The sequence below is a fragment of the Fistularia commersonii genome, chromosome 32 (genome assembly GCF_037954325.1).
Source record: "Fistularia commersonii isolate RoL2024-O1a breed Wild chromosome 32, RoL_Fcom_v1.0, whole genome shotgun sequence".
Lineage (NCBI taxonomy): Eukaryota > Metazoa > Chordata > Actinopteri > Syngnathiformes > Fistulariidae > Fistularia > Fistularia commersonii.
The window spans coordinates 6823967-6843065 of NC_141315.1; the positions used below are offsets into that span (position 1 = coordinate 6823967).

Sequence of the window (19099 nt, forward strand, 5' to 3'; positions counted from 1 at the left end):
CAGCTTTGGGACAAACTGTCTGTCTTCATCTTTGCAAGTGATCATATTAGATTTGGTGCCTGGGTATTCAGTCTGTAGTTGGATCATCAAGGGCACAAAATAAGTACACTAATAAAATTTTAACAAGTACAAAGTCAGGAAGTTTTGGAGACCTGGCAACCCTAATGTCAAAATGCAACTTGGACACATATATATATATATTTTAATTCTTTTGCCTCTTATTCTGTGGCATTTTTGGGATGCTTTTGACATGTAAAAAGAGAAGCGAGCAGGACTCTACCGGTTTCTTGGAGTCATCAACTTCTCGGATACTCAAGTTTTCCAAGGGAATAATCCCCCTGGGTTCCTTATCCTGAGAAAGGAAATAAATGACAAGGTGAGTAATCATAACCTACAGATCAAAAATTTCTGCTCATATGATCCCAAACCATCAAAACAGGAATTACTCACGGTCGTGTACTCAAAGTAGTAAAGGCAGTTATCAGTGAGAATAAACCAGCGCCTTTTCCAGGTCTTAACTCGTCCACCTGGGGAGAAATTATAGGTGAGCCCCAGCCTCCACGGGGAATAGACTTCAGCTGTTAGAGAAGCGGCAGACGGCAGCACTCAGACACAGTGAGGACACAGATCAGCAGGTTAAAGCCTAACAAGTCCAAAGACAGAAGCTGCACTTTAGAACTCGGGTAAGTTCGACAACTCCAGCTGTCAGAAGCCAAACTGTCTGACATCAAAAAGCACAAAGCGCAGTGCAGAATCTGACACAGACGTTAATTGTCTTTGAATGTAGTTCAGTTTCTATGCCATGGCTAGTGTGCACACAGCAAATGTTGGAGTGAGGCAGGGTGGAGCAGCTGAGGGGTGAAGCGTTGCATTAAAGCTGGGGAGTTAAGAGTTTTGAGGGTACATACCTCCTGGAGTCACAACATGAAAACAAAAGAAGAAGAATTGTGTCATTTCTTCAATTCTGAGATTGCATGTCAAAGTGCACGATGTCAACCAACTTTAGTCAACGAGTCTGTACAGGGTAAAAGATGTTGCAAATCCAGTCCACTAGAGGGACTCCTAGCTCGTACTGACCAATATTAACGTTACTCCTAACCAATGAAACGACTTGCCGAGTTTAAGCAGCCACCCCTCTCTGTCGGGATTGAAGAAGGTGTGCGTGAGGTCGTTTCCATCATCTTCTGGGATCTTAAAGGGCTCATTCTTGATGCTGTCGTACAGGTTCTACACACAGACAAGTCAAAGGGAGGTTATACACAAATAAGTAGGAGGAAACAGGGAAAGAGAGAAATAAATACTTGTTGCTTTTCCTACGATTACAAACATCAAAAGCCAACTGCATTTCATAATCATTTGTTTGAGAAAAAAATCTGCCATCAACTTAATCCATTTAGCTCTTCTGTCTGGTAAAGAAGTGGTAATAAATATTTTTTATACAAGTAAAAATGTTTGTTCGGCTCACACTGATAGATGCAAAATCGAGCGAAAAGAGATTCTTTTGATTTACCCAGGCATTTGCTGATAGATTTGATTCCTTCCAAAAATGAGGAAATACAGGTGAGATTCCTTCTGATCTTATTTAGCTCAACCTGATGAGTTTCGACAGACCGTTCTAGCATAATACATTTTTGTCTGGGACAAATTTGAATAAAGAATATCTTCAACTGATCAATGAATACAAAGAACTTTTCCGACCCTGAGAAGTTCCTCGGGCAGATCCCCTCCATCGTTGATCCCTCTGTTCATAGCTGTAAATCTCTGGACTGAGGGTTTGTCCTTCACATTGGGGTTGTGTAAACTGGTGTTCAGCATGATCACCGCAAACGACAACACATAACATGTGTCTATAGGAAGAAGGGGGGGGGGGGGGGCAGGTTTAATTTAATAGATGCAGATTACTGAACTGATGACACAGAATTCTTAGTGTGTTTGCTTCACCTCTCTTGTACTATTTACTGCATTTCTACAAACCAAATTTTAAGATTATACTAAGTTGTTTGGTCTAACAATATCAAAAGATCTGCTAATGGTATTGAAAGTGTCACATCAACGATATGAAAACAGAATTGTTTTCTTTCTGTACTGTCTTTGACTAGTGCAAAAGAAAAGGTGCTTTTAATTAGGACTTCCCCTTTGACAGAATTACTTACCTGTGCTCTGAAACACTCCAGGGTTACAGCGACAGTATCGCTGGGCAAATGCCTCCATCATGCGATCGATCTTTTGGGCTTCACCTGGCAGCCTGAAGCTCCACAGGAACTGCCGGAGAGCCTGGACCAGGTTCAAGTCTGTAAACTCATGAAGCTGCAGGAAAGCGTGCAGGACCTCAATGTTGAACTCATCTCTGCACAGCACACACACACACACACACACACACACACACACACACACACACACACAGTGGGAGGAAAAAAATACAATACTGGATCAAAAAGGGATCACAGCTCAGTGAGTTGGCTCGAGCGAGAGATGGATATGATGAATCAGATAAAACAGATTGATGGATGATCCTTTAAGCTCATATATTCATTATATAATGCATCAATATTGAGTGATTTCTCCTCACTGATGTGGAAAAGTTTATCCTCAGGCTCTATCTGGAAGGAGCTTTAGAAAACAAATTGGAGAAAAAAGGCTCACCTTTCCCCCAGGTAGTCACCGATGGCCGTCTTATTCAGCCCCTCGCCCTTGTAGAGAAACTGGGCAATGTCATCGCTGGTGTTTTTTAGCAGGGAGCTGTCAATCAAGAATCGGATCCCCTGAAGTAGAAAAAAGGAAACGTCCCATCACACTACAATTCTGCAAATCTTTGCCTAATCAGTCAGTACAACTAAAGGTTAAAAGCAGACGACTTGAACAGGGTGTCTGAGTTGATTTGAATTTCTTTTTTCATATACAAGTTTAAATATCTTTGAATACACATTAACATGAATCTTATATATCACACAATGGATAAATGGAAGCAGAAGAGGCTGTATTTCATTCAGAAATGCATACATAGCGAAGGAGCTCTCAAGCTAGGCACCAGTTAATTCACAGCACCAGACTACCCATAAATTTAAAAACAAAAACATGAATCTCTTCATTATGCTTTTTACCAGGTTTGTTTATGCATTGGCATTGAAATTTATAGACTCATTTATTTTCCTGATTTTCTGTTAAAAATCAAAAACATCAATTTGAGTAGCTGGTATGTGTGATTATCATGCAATCACAATCCTCCTACTTCACACAACATGATTCTGACCCAGATTTTTTTTTCCTCTCTGGGTGTTTGGAGCTCACTGAAAAAGCTCTAGAAGTAAATTATGCTGGCTTGATGATGAATGCATGAAGCCCCTGTGCACAAAGGCAGATTTTGGATTGCTTAAATCTTGTTTGTTTGGACTATTCTTTGATAATCTAAATCACAGTTTTACTTTTTTTGGCATATATGACAGCAGTCACATGAAAATTAGCTTCACTTAAGTCAGGAAGAAGTCACCAGAAAATGATCAAGAAATTAACTAAAAATATTACTCTGATACTAACTGGAAATTACTTAGTAAGTTGAATAGCGTATACAGAATCGCAAATTGACGACCGGTACTCTATAAAAAAAAAAAAAGGATACTTTGAAAGTATCTTTACACACTAAACAATTTCTTTTAAAGCTTCCACCTTTTTTTTCTCTTACTTCTATTTTAGAAAATCAATTTGTTCATCTTATCATTTACTTCTCTGAATGGATAAAGTATATTTTACAATATGCCTGACTGCTACATCGAAGCTCATCTTCCACATGAACCCTGTGTTTGTAAATTTTCACCTTCTTAGGATCCATGTTAAACTTCTTTCGGCCCATCGCCATCTGTTTGTTCCTCTGCATGCTTTTCCTAAAAATAGAAAAACAGCATTAACAGAAAACATTCTCAGTCAAACCCCCTGCAAATAGTCATCATTGACAGCAATTACTGGAAAAGGAACTAAAAATTAAGCTTTATTGAAAATCATTTGAGGAGTTTAGCATTAAAAATGCTAAGTTTTTTTCCCCTCCTCTATTGGATATGTTTTGATATTTCTTGACAATAGCAATTATCTTTCAAATGGGATCAAAGGTACAATCCCAAAAACAGTAAGTAGATTTCCCAGTTTGTTCTTAAAATATTGTTTTGAAGAAAACAGCCTTTTGAAATACAATCCGGAAATCGGTAAAAACCTGTGACCCCCATATGCTTTATGATACAAACAACTATTAAATCCTGCACAAATCCGGCAGTAAACAAAGCAAGGCCTGCTATGCATTTTGCTAGGTTAAAGTCAGGCACATCCCTGAGAAGACACTTGCAGTGAAACAAAGGCTGAGTGAATCATAGCAGCCTACGCACTTGCACACAAATGGCTGTTGAGAGACACTTTACCTCTCTTCAGTCAGGCCCAGGTTTTCAATCTCACTGGTCACCTCTGCTATCTCATCCTTCAGCCTCTGACAGCAGACAGGAGAAAGAAATGGGGGGGAAAAACTGTGAGCTCCAAACAAAAGGAATAAGAAGATAAGTTCACTCATGTGAGGTCTGTGTGATGTTTCCGTAAATCCCATCCTTTTGATCTCACGGTCAGCCCGATGCATCATTCATGGTCGCCTGTTTCCACATCCGGACGCACAACTTCTGCTAAGAAAATAACCCTGTAAAACCCCTCAAAAAGTAAAGACTCTTCCCTCAGCTGGCCTCATTCTTCCTCCAGCAGGGGTTATTTGGAACAGCCGCGCTCTGCGGAAAATCCTCTGTGGGATCTGTTGCACCTGTTCTGGGGTCAGCCGAACACCACTTCCACCGCCTCCCACTCCTCTGTCCTGACCCAGATTTATCGGTCTGCCACCCCCTTCTCCCTCACCCCCTCCCCAGACTGTTGGAGTGGTGAGGAGATGGGAATACGCAGGATCAAAGACTTTGACGGGCTTAGCGAAGCTGCACACATGAGCTCAGAGACAGAGGTTATAGCAGGAGAGTGTGTGGAAACCGATGGAGAAAAGCTGAGCAGCAGAAAATAATCAAAAATTATAACAGAAGCCAGAGAGAAAAGGACAATCGTGAATCTCACGCAAGATGTAATATAATCATCTTCAGTGGAAAAAAAAAAAAGTGCAAAACTATGCATTTGCATGATGGGTGTACAAGATTGGTGGAAAAAAAATAAAAACAACCTTACTCAGTTTCTTCATCTATGGTAAATATTGACCGGATTCCTCCATGTGTGTTTCCATAGTTACAACACTCGTAAACGAATAGTGTGATCTGTCTCCATTACTGGAATATTTCATGGCTCATTACCCATCAGCTCCCAGGGCAAAACAGGGCGACGCTTAGAGGAGCGAAGTGTTGAACTAGAGCCGACCTCAGTAATAAACTCCATCAATTTATTTGCATAGTGTCGCTGCCCAGAGGGCGTGTTTGTATTTTTCTTTGTGTGTGCGTGTGTGTTTGTTCTGGATGCAGGACATACTGGCTGATGACCAGTGAAAACACCCCTGTCTTCACACACCCTGAGCGCTGCTGGCACTTGGAAACGGGGGATAATGAGACTTTTTGTCCCCTTTGCTTTCAAAGTAATAAAATGGTAACAATCCATGCTGGATGACGCCCTTTTATATATCCACAGTCCAAATGATCCTTTTTGACTCTGTTTTTCAGGACACGTCAAACAAGTAGCCTGTTCTCCCCTTGGTCTGAGTGACAGGCAGTCATTGCTCCAGGTCACATGAGCAGGCCGATTGCACTGCAGAAAATAATCTTTCTGGGTAAGAGAAAACCTCCTTATTTTCTATTAATCATGCCCTTAATGTGTTTTTCGGTGGACGCTGTAAATCTGCTGGAGGACAACTGCCAAATAGACGCATCTGATTCATTGTCAAGGTGAGCAGTGGCTGCATTAAACTATGCCCTTATTCATATTTCTAGAGACTTGAAACTGTATCGGAAACTGTGAACTACACTCTAAAACCAAAATTGCCACCACCCCCACTGTTTTTCATGTCATTTTTTCCCCTCTTTTTTCTATTATTTTTCATTATTTCTTGGAGATTGAAGATTCAAAGTAGTGAACTTGTGAACACTAAGTAAACATGTTTCCCTGCACAAGAAATTCGTCCTTTGCTATCCACAGTTAATGCTACTGTGCCCCACTTAAAATGATGACAGTGATGACAATGATGACAGTTAAACAACATTTAAATGACTCAATAGCAGCATTTTCCCCACTTCAGAAATAAAACTCAAATGCTTTTAATAATGATACATTGTGGAGTCAATGCTTTGTCAAACATGTATTGGCAACAGACTAAATATTTATGCTTATTACCCCCACGCAGACATCCAGTCATGCTCCAGCAGTCCTACCTCCCCTGGCACACTGGTCTAGACATGGAGGACAAAAACCCACTCAAGGACAAGAAAGAAATAAGTACATGGGCCACGTGAAGCTCTAAGAGAAAGAAACTTGCAAGGCCCAGTGTCACAGGGTTTTATTCGTTCCTGTAATTCTCCAGTTAAAATGGGTTAAACATGCAATGTACCAGGAAAAACGCAAAGGTCAAGTTTGCAAGATGGTTCACAGAAAGGACAAAAGCACTTTCTCCCATAGCTCTGGAGAACAGCTTTAGCTCCAGCAGAAAAAGATTCTGACCTGTAAATGGATTCGACGAACTATTTCGTGGAAGATCTCGCCACACAAAAATATTAACTTAGTACAATATCTGATATTCTGAAAAAAAAATACTGAACACTGAATACTGAATCTGAACATGCATTCAAACTATTTGCAGTGTCTCAAATTCAATTTTTATATTCTCAGATAGAACTACTAACAGTTTCAGAAAAGAAGGTAAAAACAATCTCACAGGGTGAATATCTGCATGTGCCGAGTGCTATTCAATTATGCTCAAATATTCTACTCAATCCAGAAGGTATTCAACTGAACCGGAACATACTGATTTTAGGAATAGAAGTATAAAAAGGATCCAGAGCAATACATCTGTGTGTTTCTCACTTGTATGTCCTGCAGAAGCTCTTGTTTTCTGCGGCGGATGCTCTCCAGCTCCTGTCTCTCCTCTGGACTGAGGTCATCGGGCACTGAGAAAAGAAAAAAAGAAATACAGTAGGTAGATATGAACCACCATCTCTATATGATACCCATCCCAACACACACACACACACACACACACACTAGGAACGACCTGAGAACCCCGTAGGTCTGGGTCACTATGGCAACAAAATCTTTGCAATCTTTGATCCATTAAAAAACCGCCCCGCATTTAAAGAGGAGGATGAAATCAGCCTCCGTAGTTTAGGTGAGCTGAAACATGAGGAGTTCTGGCCACATTGCCGAATAGACGGGAATTGAAATAATCGTAAAAAAAAATGCCTGGTTTGCCAATAAGAAGCAGCCAAAACAAAATAAGCTTCTACAGAGATCATGTAAACACAGTAAAATACCATCAGTGGTATCTTACATCTATAACCAGACCGCATACCTTGAATCCTTAACAAGAATGACTGGGTTCTAATCAAGAATGTTCACAGATTTTCCACAGAATATTTTTGTCCGTGTGGGATTCTTTCATGGCTGACAGAAAAGAAGTGTAGAAATCAAGCTGAATTCTTTTACATAGAAAAGGCAATTCATGAACCCATGACTTAAACATGTAAAGAGTCAAGTTTTCTTACCCTTTCTTGATTTCTTTGCAGAGCAAAATGACCAATGTGAGAATGCGATGTTTTTCCTTGCCAGCAGAATAAATATTTTTTGTCAGACTAGTCGCCCAACACCAGAACGAGCAAATTCAAGATAAAAATCCATGCCTTCATCCGAAAATCTTTTCGCTATTTGGGCATGTATGGAGTAATAGAGAGCCAGACTGATAAACATTAAGCAGCTTGTTTTCTTCATTTAGCAAACGAGGAAAAAAGAAGTCTTGTGATTTTATAATGAATGACTGCGAAAGAAGAAGAAAGGTCAACAGCGAGATGAAGGAAAGCAACTTTTCTTTTCAGACTCAGCAGGGTAATGATAAGCACGTGAACCCATAAAGCTTTAAATCATTTTGTGGAAGTGATATATTATGACATTTTCACTCACATTAACTGATATAGACATAGTTAACGATGGTAAATCAGGATTGGCATCCTACTTTTTCAGGAAAGCTCAAAACTTTCTCCTCTGGACACACACCTTCCACATTCTAAAAAGAAGTGTGTGTTCTGATAGAGGAGGTTCCTGTACCCACTGAGTTACACAAAATATCTGCAGAGGAGTGATAAAGGCAAGACAGAAACGACAGAGTGTTAGAACTTCTTAAGGAATGAGGCAAAGAAAATATCAAGTAACATAAAAGCACTGTAGCCAAGATGTGCAATTTTGAAGTCCCATCTGATTCCCAACCTAATTTTGCTGCTCATAACCAAGCTTTTCAATGGCAACTCTCTGGCACCAGCACAGACTAACAACAGCAATTTATGCAGAAAAGAAGGAGCTACAGAGGACAAGTCAAGCTGAGCTGCTGCTGCTGCTCTTTGTCGGCCTCATTAGAGGAGTCGTGCTGAGGGGCTGCGGTGTTCTGTTGGGACCGTGTTGGGACTAATTCAGCCTCAACTTCTCAGACTGTAAAGGGAATGTAATGTCTCGCCTTCACCGAGAATCTACCAAAATATAGACAAGGAAAGATTGTCTATCAATCGTATGTTATCTTTGTTATCCCTCGGTTATTTTTGAAAATCATGGAAATGTCAGAATAACGGTAATAGATCACTTCAGGAAATCCGCAGGACAGAAAAGCATAAATAATATAACTGGGAAAAATGACCTTAAATGAGCAAGAAATTGCTAGAAATTGGCAAGAAGTCTTGATTTATGAGTCCAACATGTGGTTTACTAAAAAACAGACATTGTGATATCAATTCAAGTGTTGAAAAATAGTCTTGACTTATTCTCGATTATTTTTCCCCAAAAAAGCCAGTCTTCCACTACTTAACTGTTGTTTTACCAACCTCTTTTTATGCAAATTGAATAAAGCATAACTGATTAATGTATGCAGTAAAATATCACACCAGTTGAATCTTTTAATTGTATTTATTAAAACCAAGAGGATAGCAGGCTTTGACTGATATCCTTATTTAAAGGATATCAAAAAAGAATCCACCTAAGTGTTACAACTACAACTTAAGCGATTTTAGTAGCTTCTTACAGGGAGTTTCATATGATTAACAAACATAAGAGGCAAATTTGAAATTTGGTTATTTTCAGAAAACATAAGTAAAAAGTAGTAGGAATTAGTCAGCAAGGTATTTGTTCGTTGTTGCATTTTTTTTTTTTTTTTTACAAAACCCTGAACATGCTTTTTTCCAGCACCCTAATAGAGAACTATACTGAGTTATTTAACCTGAAATATACATATGTTCATTTCTTTTTACATACGCACAATTTTCTCTCTGGAAAAAAACTTCTGTCTAAGGCTAAATCAGAGATCTGGAATGATAGGAGTTTCAGGATTGTGACATTTAAGTATGGTACAATATATAAACTGCAAAATGGCACACTCACTCATCACACACCTAGACCCCAGAGAGAAACAAGGCTTAAGTAGGCCGGAGAAGTCCTATTATTAACCTGGAGACATGAATAGCTCACCATTGTGAGCAGAAAGGCAGTGAAATAACCATTCACGCTCACTTCCTGCAACCAACTTCAATTGAAGAGGGGAAATCAAAGCTGGTGATCTGGAGTCAGACAGTGCTCGAACATGGCACTAATAAAGAGTGCAGTGCACCCATTACGATAAATGCTCTCAGTTTTAACTTATAGTATTAAGTCATGTCACCCATACATACACAAGAACACAGTGACACAACTATTGAGTGTCCATTTGTGGCCACAGAGAAGTGCTTGGGTTCGCAAAGTAACGGGACACCTTGTCATTGCAATGTTACTAATGACCAGCTGCTCGGGACAAAAAAAATGCCAAGGCCAAGAGTCCTGCAACCCCCCCCCCCCCCCAAAAAGTGTTTGAAATACCCAAAAGCGCAGGAGTTTGTGTGTCAGCAGTGCCTCTGGAGAAAAGCATGGCAGTGCACATAAGCAAATTATCATTCAGACACATATCTGCAAGATAGACATGACAGCGAAGTGGTGACACACAGCAGTTAACACCACATTTGTGTCACATTGCTCATACCAGTTAAAGCGCCTGCCTGCTGAGTGGCTTCACCATCAGTCCCAGAGGTCCAAGGGGTCCCAGGATTCCCGTTGCAGCTCAAAACACTTCAATTCCCACTTCGGTTTAGTCTATACACCAGAAAACTAGAAGTACATGTCTATCTGAGCTTTTCGGCCAGGTTTATGCTGTTGTTTATGATATCTTCTGTATAGCAGCAGTAATCCAGTCCAATCCAGACCCTCCTCCCCAAATCCTGGTCCTGTAGTCCAGCCTCCCTGCCTCTTAATCCTCAGGAGCTCATTCCAGCATAGGGGAGAGGACAAGGGGAGTAGGCTGGCAGCTGAGTGAGGATGAGGACAAGTGTGTTTGTGAGTGTTAGGGGAAAACCCTCCTGCTTAACCCCCCCACCCTTCCTCTGTCCATCCTGACTCCTCCCTCCCCGTGACAGCATCTAATACAGGCTCCCCCGCGTGGAAGTTGCAGTCCGGGACAGAGACTGGACATGCACTTTGGCTTTTCTTTCCACAGAGTGAGCTTGAGTCAAAAGATGGTGTTGATTACGAGACCACTTTCAGCCTATAAGTTTCATTTTTTTGTAACATTACTGGATTTTGGACTAAATCTAAAAGGTTGTTTTTTGTATTTTTCCCCATGGCATTTTTCCTTTGAAAATAGTCATGTGAACGTGCTAAATATGATGAATCCATTTTACTAAAGTGACAAAGACCAGCCAAAATATGAAAATTTACACATTATCTAGGACACTTTTGTGAGGATATTTTTTAAAAGATATGTTCGATAATGACTTGCTAATACTTTGACAGTCATTACCTGACAATTTACCCATTGCATGTTTCTTCAATTATAAACAGGTGAATTTACTGGAGAAAAATTCAATTAGAAAATCAGATTAATTTTTTTTAAAATGAACTACAGAGAATATGACCAGAAAGTAACTGGTTATTAATTGTGAAATTTGCATGGTTTCATAAACAAAATAAAATCATATTAATAATAATAATGAGGATAAGTTACACAATGTGTTATATATTGCTCTTCCCTAAATAGTTCTGCTACATCCTCAAAAGTTTAACAGCTGACTCACATTTAAACACAAACCAGTGATGCCTCCGTCTTTGCTCTCATTTGACCCTACGTGATGACAGATGACGTTGGCCCTAAAACAAAGCGCTCTGGTTAGAAAATTATCTGTTTTGAAATTGAGAGTTTCTGAATCTGCCTCCATTCACAAGGCAATAATTGTCCATTACAACATCTCTGGCCAGAGAATAGCAAGCTAAACATAGATATAATCCTGCGGTTATGGTAAACTCCCTAGTGACTGAACTGCTTCACACAGCCTTGAGCCTCAAAATTACAATAGGTATGAAAGGGAGAACAAAATATGCCCTGATCCTTGAGAAAGTCTTCAGAGAAAACTAGGAAATGACAACGTGCATATAATCCAAACTTGCAAAGTAGTATTTTGCCTCTATGGCTAAGTCTAGGAATTTCAAGTAGTAAACTGAAGGAAAGACCAATTCATTTATAGACAATCTGACATAAACAGAGCCGATCTAAATTGCTATTAGTATCATCATAACTACAAGACTTCCTTCTCTTTCTGACCTTTTATTCTCTCCACAAGTCCCCATTTCTTTTTACTTATCAACCATCTCTTTTGACCACAAGTCCACGCAGGCATGTCACCACTGAGTATTATTTATTCAGCTACAACCAATAAATGGATGCTTTGATTGTATTTATAGGCACAAGAGTTGTGTAGGGCTGCACAAAAACCACCGCCCCCCCTCACGTCTGACCTCGATCTAAATTAATAATAATGGACCTATTGTGCCACTTAATGAAGCCTGCCAAAGAGCATTAACAAAAATCACTCAGTCAGATGGGGACTTGTTGCTTGCACTCTAATGGTAATAAATTATATGATTTACGACAGACAGACACACTCAAACAAAAACAAAAAAGCGGGCAACGTATTGTGTAGACTCTACCAATACGTTACCCGCTAGTTGATTTATCATATACCGTTAGCTGAAGGCACAAAAGTTGCTAGTCAGCTAACCTGATTAGCCTGCTGTGTAACTTAGCATTACTAAACTTAAAGCGACCTAAAACCAACTTACCAACTCCGTCTTCCGACTTCAAAACCATTTTGGAGTTGCTGCTTAACGACGACCGGTCAAGTGAGATGAATGCTGAACTTTTCAGCAACTTTATAAAAGAATAGATATAGTAGGACTCGTCGACAGTTCATATGACAACTGTCTCGGCAGAAAGACAGCCGGTGTTGGGGGAAGGATGGCGAGGGGCGTGGCTTTATCAGTTGCAGCCAATAGGAGAGCGGAACTCTCGTCAGTCAGTTAGTCAGTCCGTCTATCCATCTGTCTGTATATCTACGTTGCAGAAAGCGAAAAATGTTTTAAATTATTCATAAAAGGGTTAAAAGAGTGAAACATTGGAGCTTAAAAAAATAAGACTGACTGTGAGTTTTCGACGTAATCCTAAATTTACGCAATGAGGCTCTGCGTTGTTATCTTGTTATCCTTACCATAGATTATCCGCATCAGTCACAGGGCGGGGGCACGTCATGAAACGTTTATTTTTTGAAAACTAAAAAGTTTAAAAATCAGACAGTGAAAACTAATCGCAAAAACGTGATTTAAATGATAAACTATTTTAATTAGACATGACATAACTTAATATTATGGTGTTTATTTTATTCAGTAATGTTGAAGTGGAGGTGAAATGTAAATGTCAAGGTGCGTATTTCAAGAAAAATGAATTTACGAAAAAAATTCAATGTATGTCTATATGAATTCAATATATACGTAAACTGCCTGGATGACAAAACTATAGTTTAATGGTTCTGACCAACCCCAAGTTAGAATCAGTTAGGTTTACATAATCGGGAACTATTAGTGCATTTTATTTGTCTTTTCTATGTATTTTAAGATGTAAATTCTCTTTTGGTTGATTTTTTTTTATTTTGTTAGTGGGGTGTTTTATGCCATTCTTATTTTTTGTTAGATTTTACTGGCTTGAATTTTCACAACCATTTATGGTATAGTACGAAGCAAGATCTTTTAAAAGTATTCAAATGTTTGCATGCTTGAATCTATGTATTTTGTTAATGTGTAAAAGACAACAGAAGGCTTGTCTCAAGGCAGAGGACATCAACAGGAAGTTTAAAAAAACATCAGAAATACTGTTGAAGGAAAGACATACAGTATGTAAATCAAACACAGCGGAAACACATTAGAAATCAGAAGTGCCTTGTGCATGAGGGCTAGAGGAAGGGCGAGGAGAGGATACAGAGGAAAGAGGGAGGGCTAAGGATTGCAGCTGTGCTCCTGAATCAGCGCTTTATTCGGAGTTTGGACTCGCCAACAACAGGATATGTTGGGGAGAAGAGAGGAAGAGCGGCTGCAGTTTAATAGTTTAGAGGGTCAGCCCACCCAAATCACATGAAAGAGGCAGCCAACTGTTGTCTTTAGGGTTTCTCAAGGTAGAAATTAGCCTTTTGTCATTTTGCGCATTCAGGACTTTTTGTCTGGAACCAACTGGTCTTTTATTTATGTCAATCAGTTCATAGCCACTGGAAATGAATGTATTACATTTTACTGCTGTTTGAAACACAAAGGAAGAGGGTGTTTGAGGTTTTCAAATCTTTTGTGAAAGGAGAAGATGTGATGTCACTCTGGTGACAGGAAAGCCTGATGTCCACACACCCATTCCAACACACCCAAAAGTAGCTTTAGATCGCCAGTGGTGTTTTGAAACTTCATCAACTGTTCTTGCTTCATTGTTGGTCCTGTGGATCTTGTTTTGCTAACGTCCTCTGAAGGAACTCTGAATGATTCTGGTTTCATCCCTTTGTTTTTTTTAACTGACACAACATTGTCGCTGTGTCTTGAATGAGGATTCTTGCAACATTGTATACTTAAATTCTAAATGAATGTGTAAGTAAAAACAGCTCATGAAAAGGTAAATATGGTTACTATTTTTATCCGCCCAGTATGTATTTCCAGACTTGAGTAATATTTTTGGATTAGCAGTTGTAATTTGTCTACAGAATCAGTCATGCATGACAGAAAACACAGTTGCCGAGATGTGCAGTCTCCCTGACCAGGATATGCTGTGAAGTCGTTTATGGTAACTAATTAATTCACATGTAGATGAGATGAAGCAGAGGTGAGAGAGGAAACAAACTTTTTTTTTCTTAATCTTAGAATCCAATCACTTAAAAGGCTCAGTGTGAATTTTTTTCAAAGATAACCTTTGACTTTGCAACCCCCATTGCCTTGAAACAATTTCTTTTCATTATCTCACAATGCATATTGTGTTCCCTCCAAAAAAATGTAACTCCCATGCCGTTAGTTTAACTTTTGAAAATAAAAGAAGAACTCAACCACACTTCAAATAAAGTATGATGCAGACAGATATCGACAGATAGAATTGTTCCATAGAGCCATGAGAAAAAAAAATCATAACAGCGAAATAATTCAAAATATAAACATTGAAGTGTCAGCACCTGTTGATGACAAAAAAGTTTACATGCTAAAATAGCATAAAATTCATGACGTGACCCCTCTAAGGCTTCACAAAAGGAAGCTCTATCTGAAAATCATGATCTTTCAAGAGACCTTTGGCAAAAAAAACTTGAACAAAGACACTACGTACTAATATCAGAAGTGAAAAGAGCTAGCAGGCGAAGTCTACCTGTCGTGAAAAAAGTCACACAAGCTGTGATGCAAGTGGAAATAACTTGGAGGAGAAACTGAGTCTTGTTTCCATTTAGTCAAAATGGCCTTTGAATGGACCAGTTGATAGGCAGCATGAAAGCACCTGCAGAGCGGGAGAAATGTGGGCAGTGATCGAGATTATGTCACTCTCGCAGCCACAGGAGAGGAGGATCCTGGACCAGAGGATGATTGGTGTGCGTCACGTTCGCAAATCAAGCCTACAATCTCTGATGCACACAAACACACACACGCACACACACACACACGCGCACACAGGCACGCACGCACGCACTCACTCTGCTTGACACTATGTGTGTACATGAGCGCAGAAAATGTCAAAAACACAGCATGGCATGCACACAAACACACACAGCATAGAGCACTCTGTCTTGAAAATCACCACGGCAACTGAACACTGATATAATTTTGTGCCAGTCTTGCTCCCTACATCTCCCAGACCCCCGTTATTTCCAGGCTATCTAAAGTCACGTGTACAACCAACACAAACATGTCTTTTCAATAACAGTCATGATCATTTATTAAGAAAGAATTTATAAATCTCTAAATCCCAGTTTAACAAAAGTGTGGTTGTAGTAAGAGAAGAAGTATCTCTAAGCAGCTTCAAATTCAGGTAATTGATATAAGAAGGCCAATTTAAATTTTCCAGTAATCACCTACCTGTAGCTGCGGCAGGTGCAGCAGGTCGCACTGTTGGGCAGAGAAATGCCTGGAAACTGGAGGCACACAGCTCACTGACAGTCCCCATCACAACACAACGTGTACCCAGGAGTATTCTCAGGAAACCCGTCTTTGAGGTTAGCAGTATCCGCGGAGCATCTTGTTTCCCCAAGTCATTCCAACTAATCTCCAGCTCAGGCTGTCGTCTCAATGAGAAGAGCCTTAAAATAATGTGTGTTTTCTGCCTCGACTGCCACCAGACTCTGATGGACTCACAGAAAAACACACTCCCTCTCTCTCCACCCTCGCCGCTCTCGTTCACACACTTGACCTCACTCCTGAATCCAGCTTCACACTCTTCCACAGCTCTGCACACACATTAGTGCTGTTTTTAAATACCTGTTAAAGGCATATTGGCACACATATATTCACACACACACACACACACACACACACAGATAGGGATATCCATTCTTTAAATAAAGTTTCACTCTGCGAACAGTTGCTGAAGTATTCTTGGAAGTGATGACAAATGTAGACGCACATGTACACGTATCCTCCTGTTTCACACCCACAGCACAACCTAGTTTGGTTTAGTCAGACACATACATCCACACACGCACGCATATCTGAAGTGGGTGACGTGTTCTCATACTAACATGAAGGTAGTGGTTGAGCAAAGTAAAATCATACAAATTGAAATAACAACATTTCATGTCAAGACAATTTTTTTAATACCAAATCCAATGGTATTACAAACCATTCAATTATATGATTATATACTGTACAATAGCTGATGTTGTCTTAAAAACCTTGTATTTAACAGGTCAAAATTGTTCTAAATTGAGCTTTTAGAGTTAGATTGACCAAAAAGTTTATAATTCAACTAATTATCAGCAAGGTTGCTTCTATTTTCAGCAAATAAATAAGACTGAGTAGAAAGTACAAATTTGCTTCTGAATTGTACTCTGAATTATGTGCATGATAATTCTTATCATTAATCACTGTCAGTCACTGTTCTCTAGAACAATGTGAGACAAGAAAAAAAAAATACAGATAATGTACCAGCAGACACTTGGAGCAACAGAATTTGGTATCACTAGAAAACACAAAAGAACAAAATACAGACCAGTATATCATGTGAACAAAAGACATGGAGTGAAAAACACACAAAAAAACAACTCTCACATACAGAGCATAACTTGAGATTGTTGATGTTATTGTTTATTTACAAAAGTAAATTCACTCGCTGTAAGGAGCTTCAGACAAAAGCATCTGCCAGTTAAATATAATATGATGGCAGTGACAAATGCAACAAATCTCTGCGGAAGAATCTTAGCTTAGCTTCTTAAGATGTAAACACCAACAGCTGCACTGTATAAAACAACAAATATAAAACAGTCAAAATGTTTTATGGCTAAATAAAAATATCCGGGTTGAATATTTATCTTATAGCAGTGTAACAGTTGGCCAAGTTGCTTCACCAGCATGGCATATCAGCCAATGTCCCCCTAACCTTGAGCTTAATCTCACCCATTAAAGATGTGATGGCAAACCGGCAACACTGGATAAAATGTCATGATAAGTCCTGACATTTAGCTCTCTAAGGTCCCTGACAGAGCAGAATTAAGTGTTAAAACCTGTGGTAAATATATCTGTCAGTATTCAGATTAACAAACACATATAACTTGAGGTCATTCGGAGATGTGTCATAAATAATGCAGACTGATGAATAATATGAATAATATGATGAAGTGTTTTTTGCATAAATTCCAGGCCAAATAATGACTCCATAACAGAGGAGAGGGTTCATGTGTATGTGTCATGCTTATTTATAAACTTACTTTGAAATTGCAGAAAAAGCTGCTGGCAGTTGTTCGTTCCTCAGCTGTCGAATGTTGATCTAAAACATCCCTGAAGGCCGCAACAGCAGCTGGTAATAGTTAAACTGTTTTTATTCACACAGCTAATTTGTTTTACTCCTCTTTAGCAATGGACTCACAAAATTCACATAGAATTAAATTACATATTTTAAAAGCTCTTTGGCCAATTCTGCAGTTAGCAATTTCACACTAGGGGGAGAACAAACATGCTGGTTTTAGCAAGAATTCTGTTTACCATGTTAGCTGTCTTGGGTTAGCACTCTAGTATACTTGTTCATTAAATCTAAAACCTGATCGGAGAAACATTTGATAAAAAGAAAAGAGACCCCTGCCAGATCAGATAAAATGGTGTTGGTTGCAGAATTATGAAATTATTTCTCTAATGATTTAACACGACATTATGTAACATATTGTATGTCTCAACTATCTTTATTGAACTTGACCTCAGTCGCATTTGAACTTCTTTCCGCCTCCGGTTGCTCCACCTTTCATCTCCTATTGCTTCTACTCTCTGTCTTTGCTGTTGACAAAACTGGGGGACGGAGTCAATTTTTTTTCAACAATATTTTCATAACATTTGGGAAATCGAGAATTATATTGGGACTCGCAGGTACATATGTGGCGCACATAGGCACGCATTGGCTGTTATGCCTCAGAAATTTCCAAAAAGGGGAAGCAGGAGGTGATGAAAGAGTGGGTGGTGAGACGTGAACAGCCTTGGTGAACTCTAATGTGATTTGCATATAAAGAAGCAAATAGTCTGTTTCTTTAGGAAACTGATAATAAATACAGATACAAAGTACATCTTTTCCGTCTCTCATTCCAGCTCACAGAATGATGTCAATTTTGAATAAAGATAATGTGGTGAAGGTTCTACTGGTTAACTTACCTAATGGTAGGTTCCCTTTTTTTGGCAGAATCCTTCAACCGCAGAGGCCGAAGAGGAAATAAACATATCTAATATAAAGAAAATCACAAAACCTTTAAACCAAATTCATTGTGCTGGGTGAGGTGGGGAGGTATATGTGGGTAGTCCTGACATAGAAAAAAAAAAATGTATTAAAAAAAAAATCTTAGCTATGCAACCTTCTCTTTCTCATCCCTTGTGGCCCTCCTGCATCATGTTGCCATGCCAACCCAAAAAAGCTGAAAATATAAGAGATACCATGAACTTATTCCAGCCTACACATATGTAAAATACGCATTTAATCTCAGACGAAAGATGAAAAAAACCCTTTGAGTGATGAATATAATAGTTTGGAGACTATTTGTTTATGTCTCACAGGGTTTTTTATTATTTGTTCTTCCTCTCTGTACAAAGTAACAGTGTAAAATACAAGTTGAACCTTTTATTTTTTTTCTTTCAGCGTTCGTGGTTCGATAACCGGCTCCTCCTAGTGTGTCAAACTGTTATTGAGCAAGACACTGAACCCCTCACTGTTCCCCTGGCGCTGGTGGACGGCAGCCTACTGCTCATGGTTCATCCATGATGGGTTAATTGCAGAGAACGATTATTAAAGGATAAATTATTATTATTAACGTCACTATTAAAGTCAGTTCAATAAATCAGAGTAACTCCC

At 39.2% G+C, this 19099-nt stretch overlaps 1 protein-coding gene across 3 annotated transcripts in view; it reads right to left on the reverse strand.

Annotated features, from left to right (window-relative positions):
• The window catches only part of LOC147215287 (cytohesin-1-like), a 17625-nt gene extending 1679 nt beyond the window's left edge, over window positions 1-15946 (reverse strand). The window contains exons 1-10 of one of the 3 annotated variants that reach the window (XM_086139607.1): window positions 15637-15946; window positions 7030-7112; window positions 4404-4468; window positions 3812-3878; window positions 2644-2762; window positions 2154-2347; window positions 1699-1847; window positions 1115-1227; window positions 451-529; window positions 281-352 (exon numbers count right to left, since the gene is read on the reverse strand). In XM_086139607.1, the coding sequence (XP_085995733.1) occupies window positions 281-352; window positions 451-529; window positions 1115-1227; window positions 1699-1847; window positions 2154-2347; window positions 2644-2762; window positions 3812-3878; window positions 4404-4468; window positions 7030-7112; window positions 15637-15724 (1029 nt within the window). In that variant the 5' untranslated portion in view covers window positions 15725-15946. Of the gene's footprint in view, window positions 1-280; window positions 353-450; window positions 530-1114; window positions 1228-1698; window positions 1848-2153; window positions 2348-2643; window positions 2763-3811; window positions 3879-4403; window positions 4469-7029; window positions 7113-10210; window positions 10506-12339; window positions 12488-15636 lie in introns of those variants that run through there. The other 2 variants (XM_086139608.1, XM_086139609.1) reach the window with 2 other exon arrangements.
• Window positions 15947-19099: the final 3153 nt, after the last annotated feature.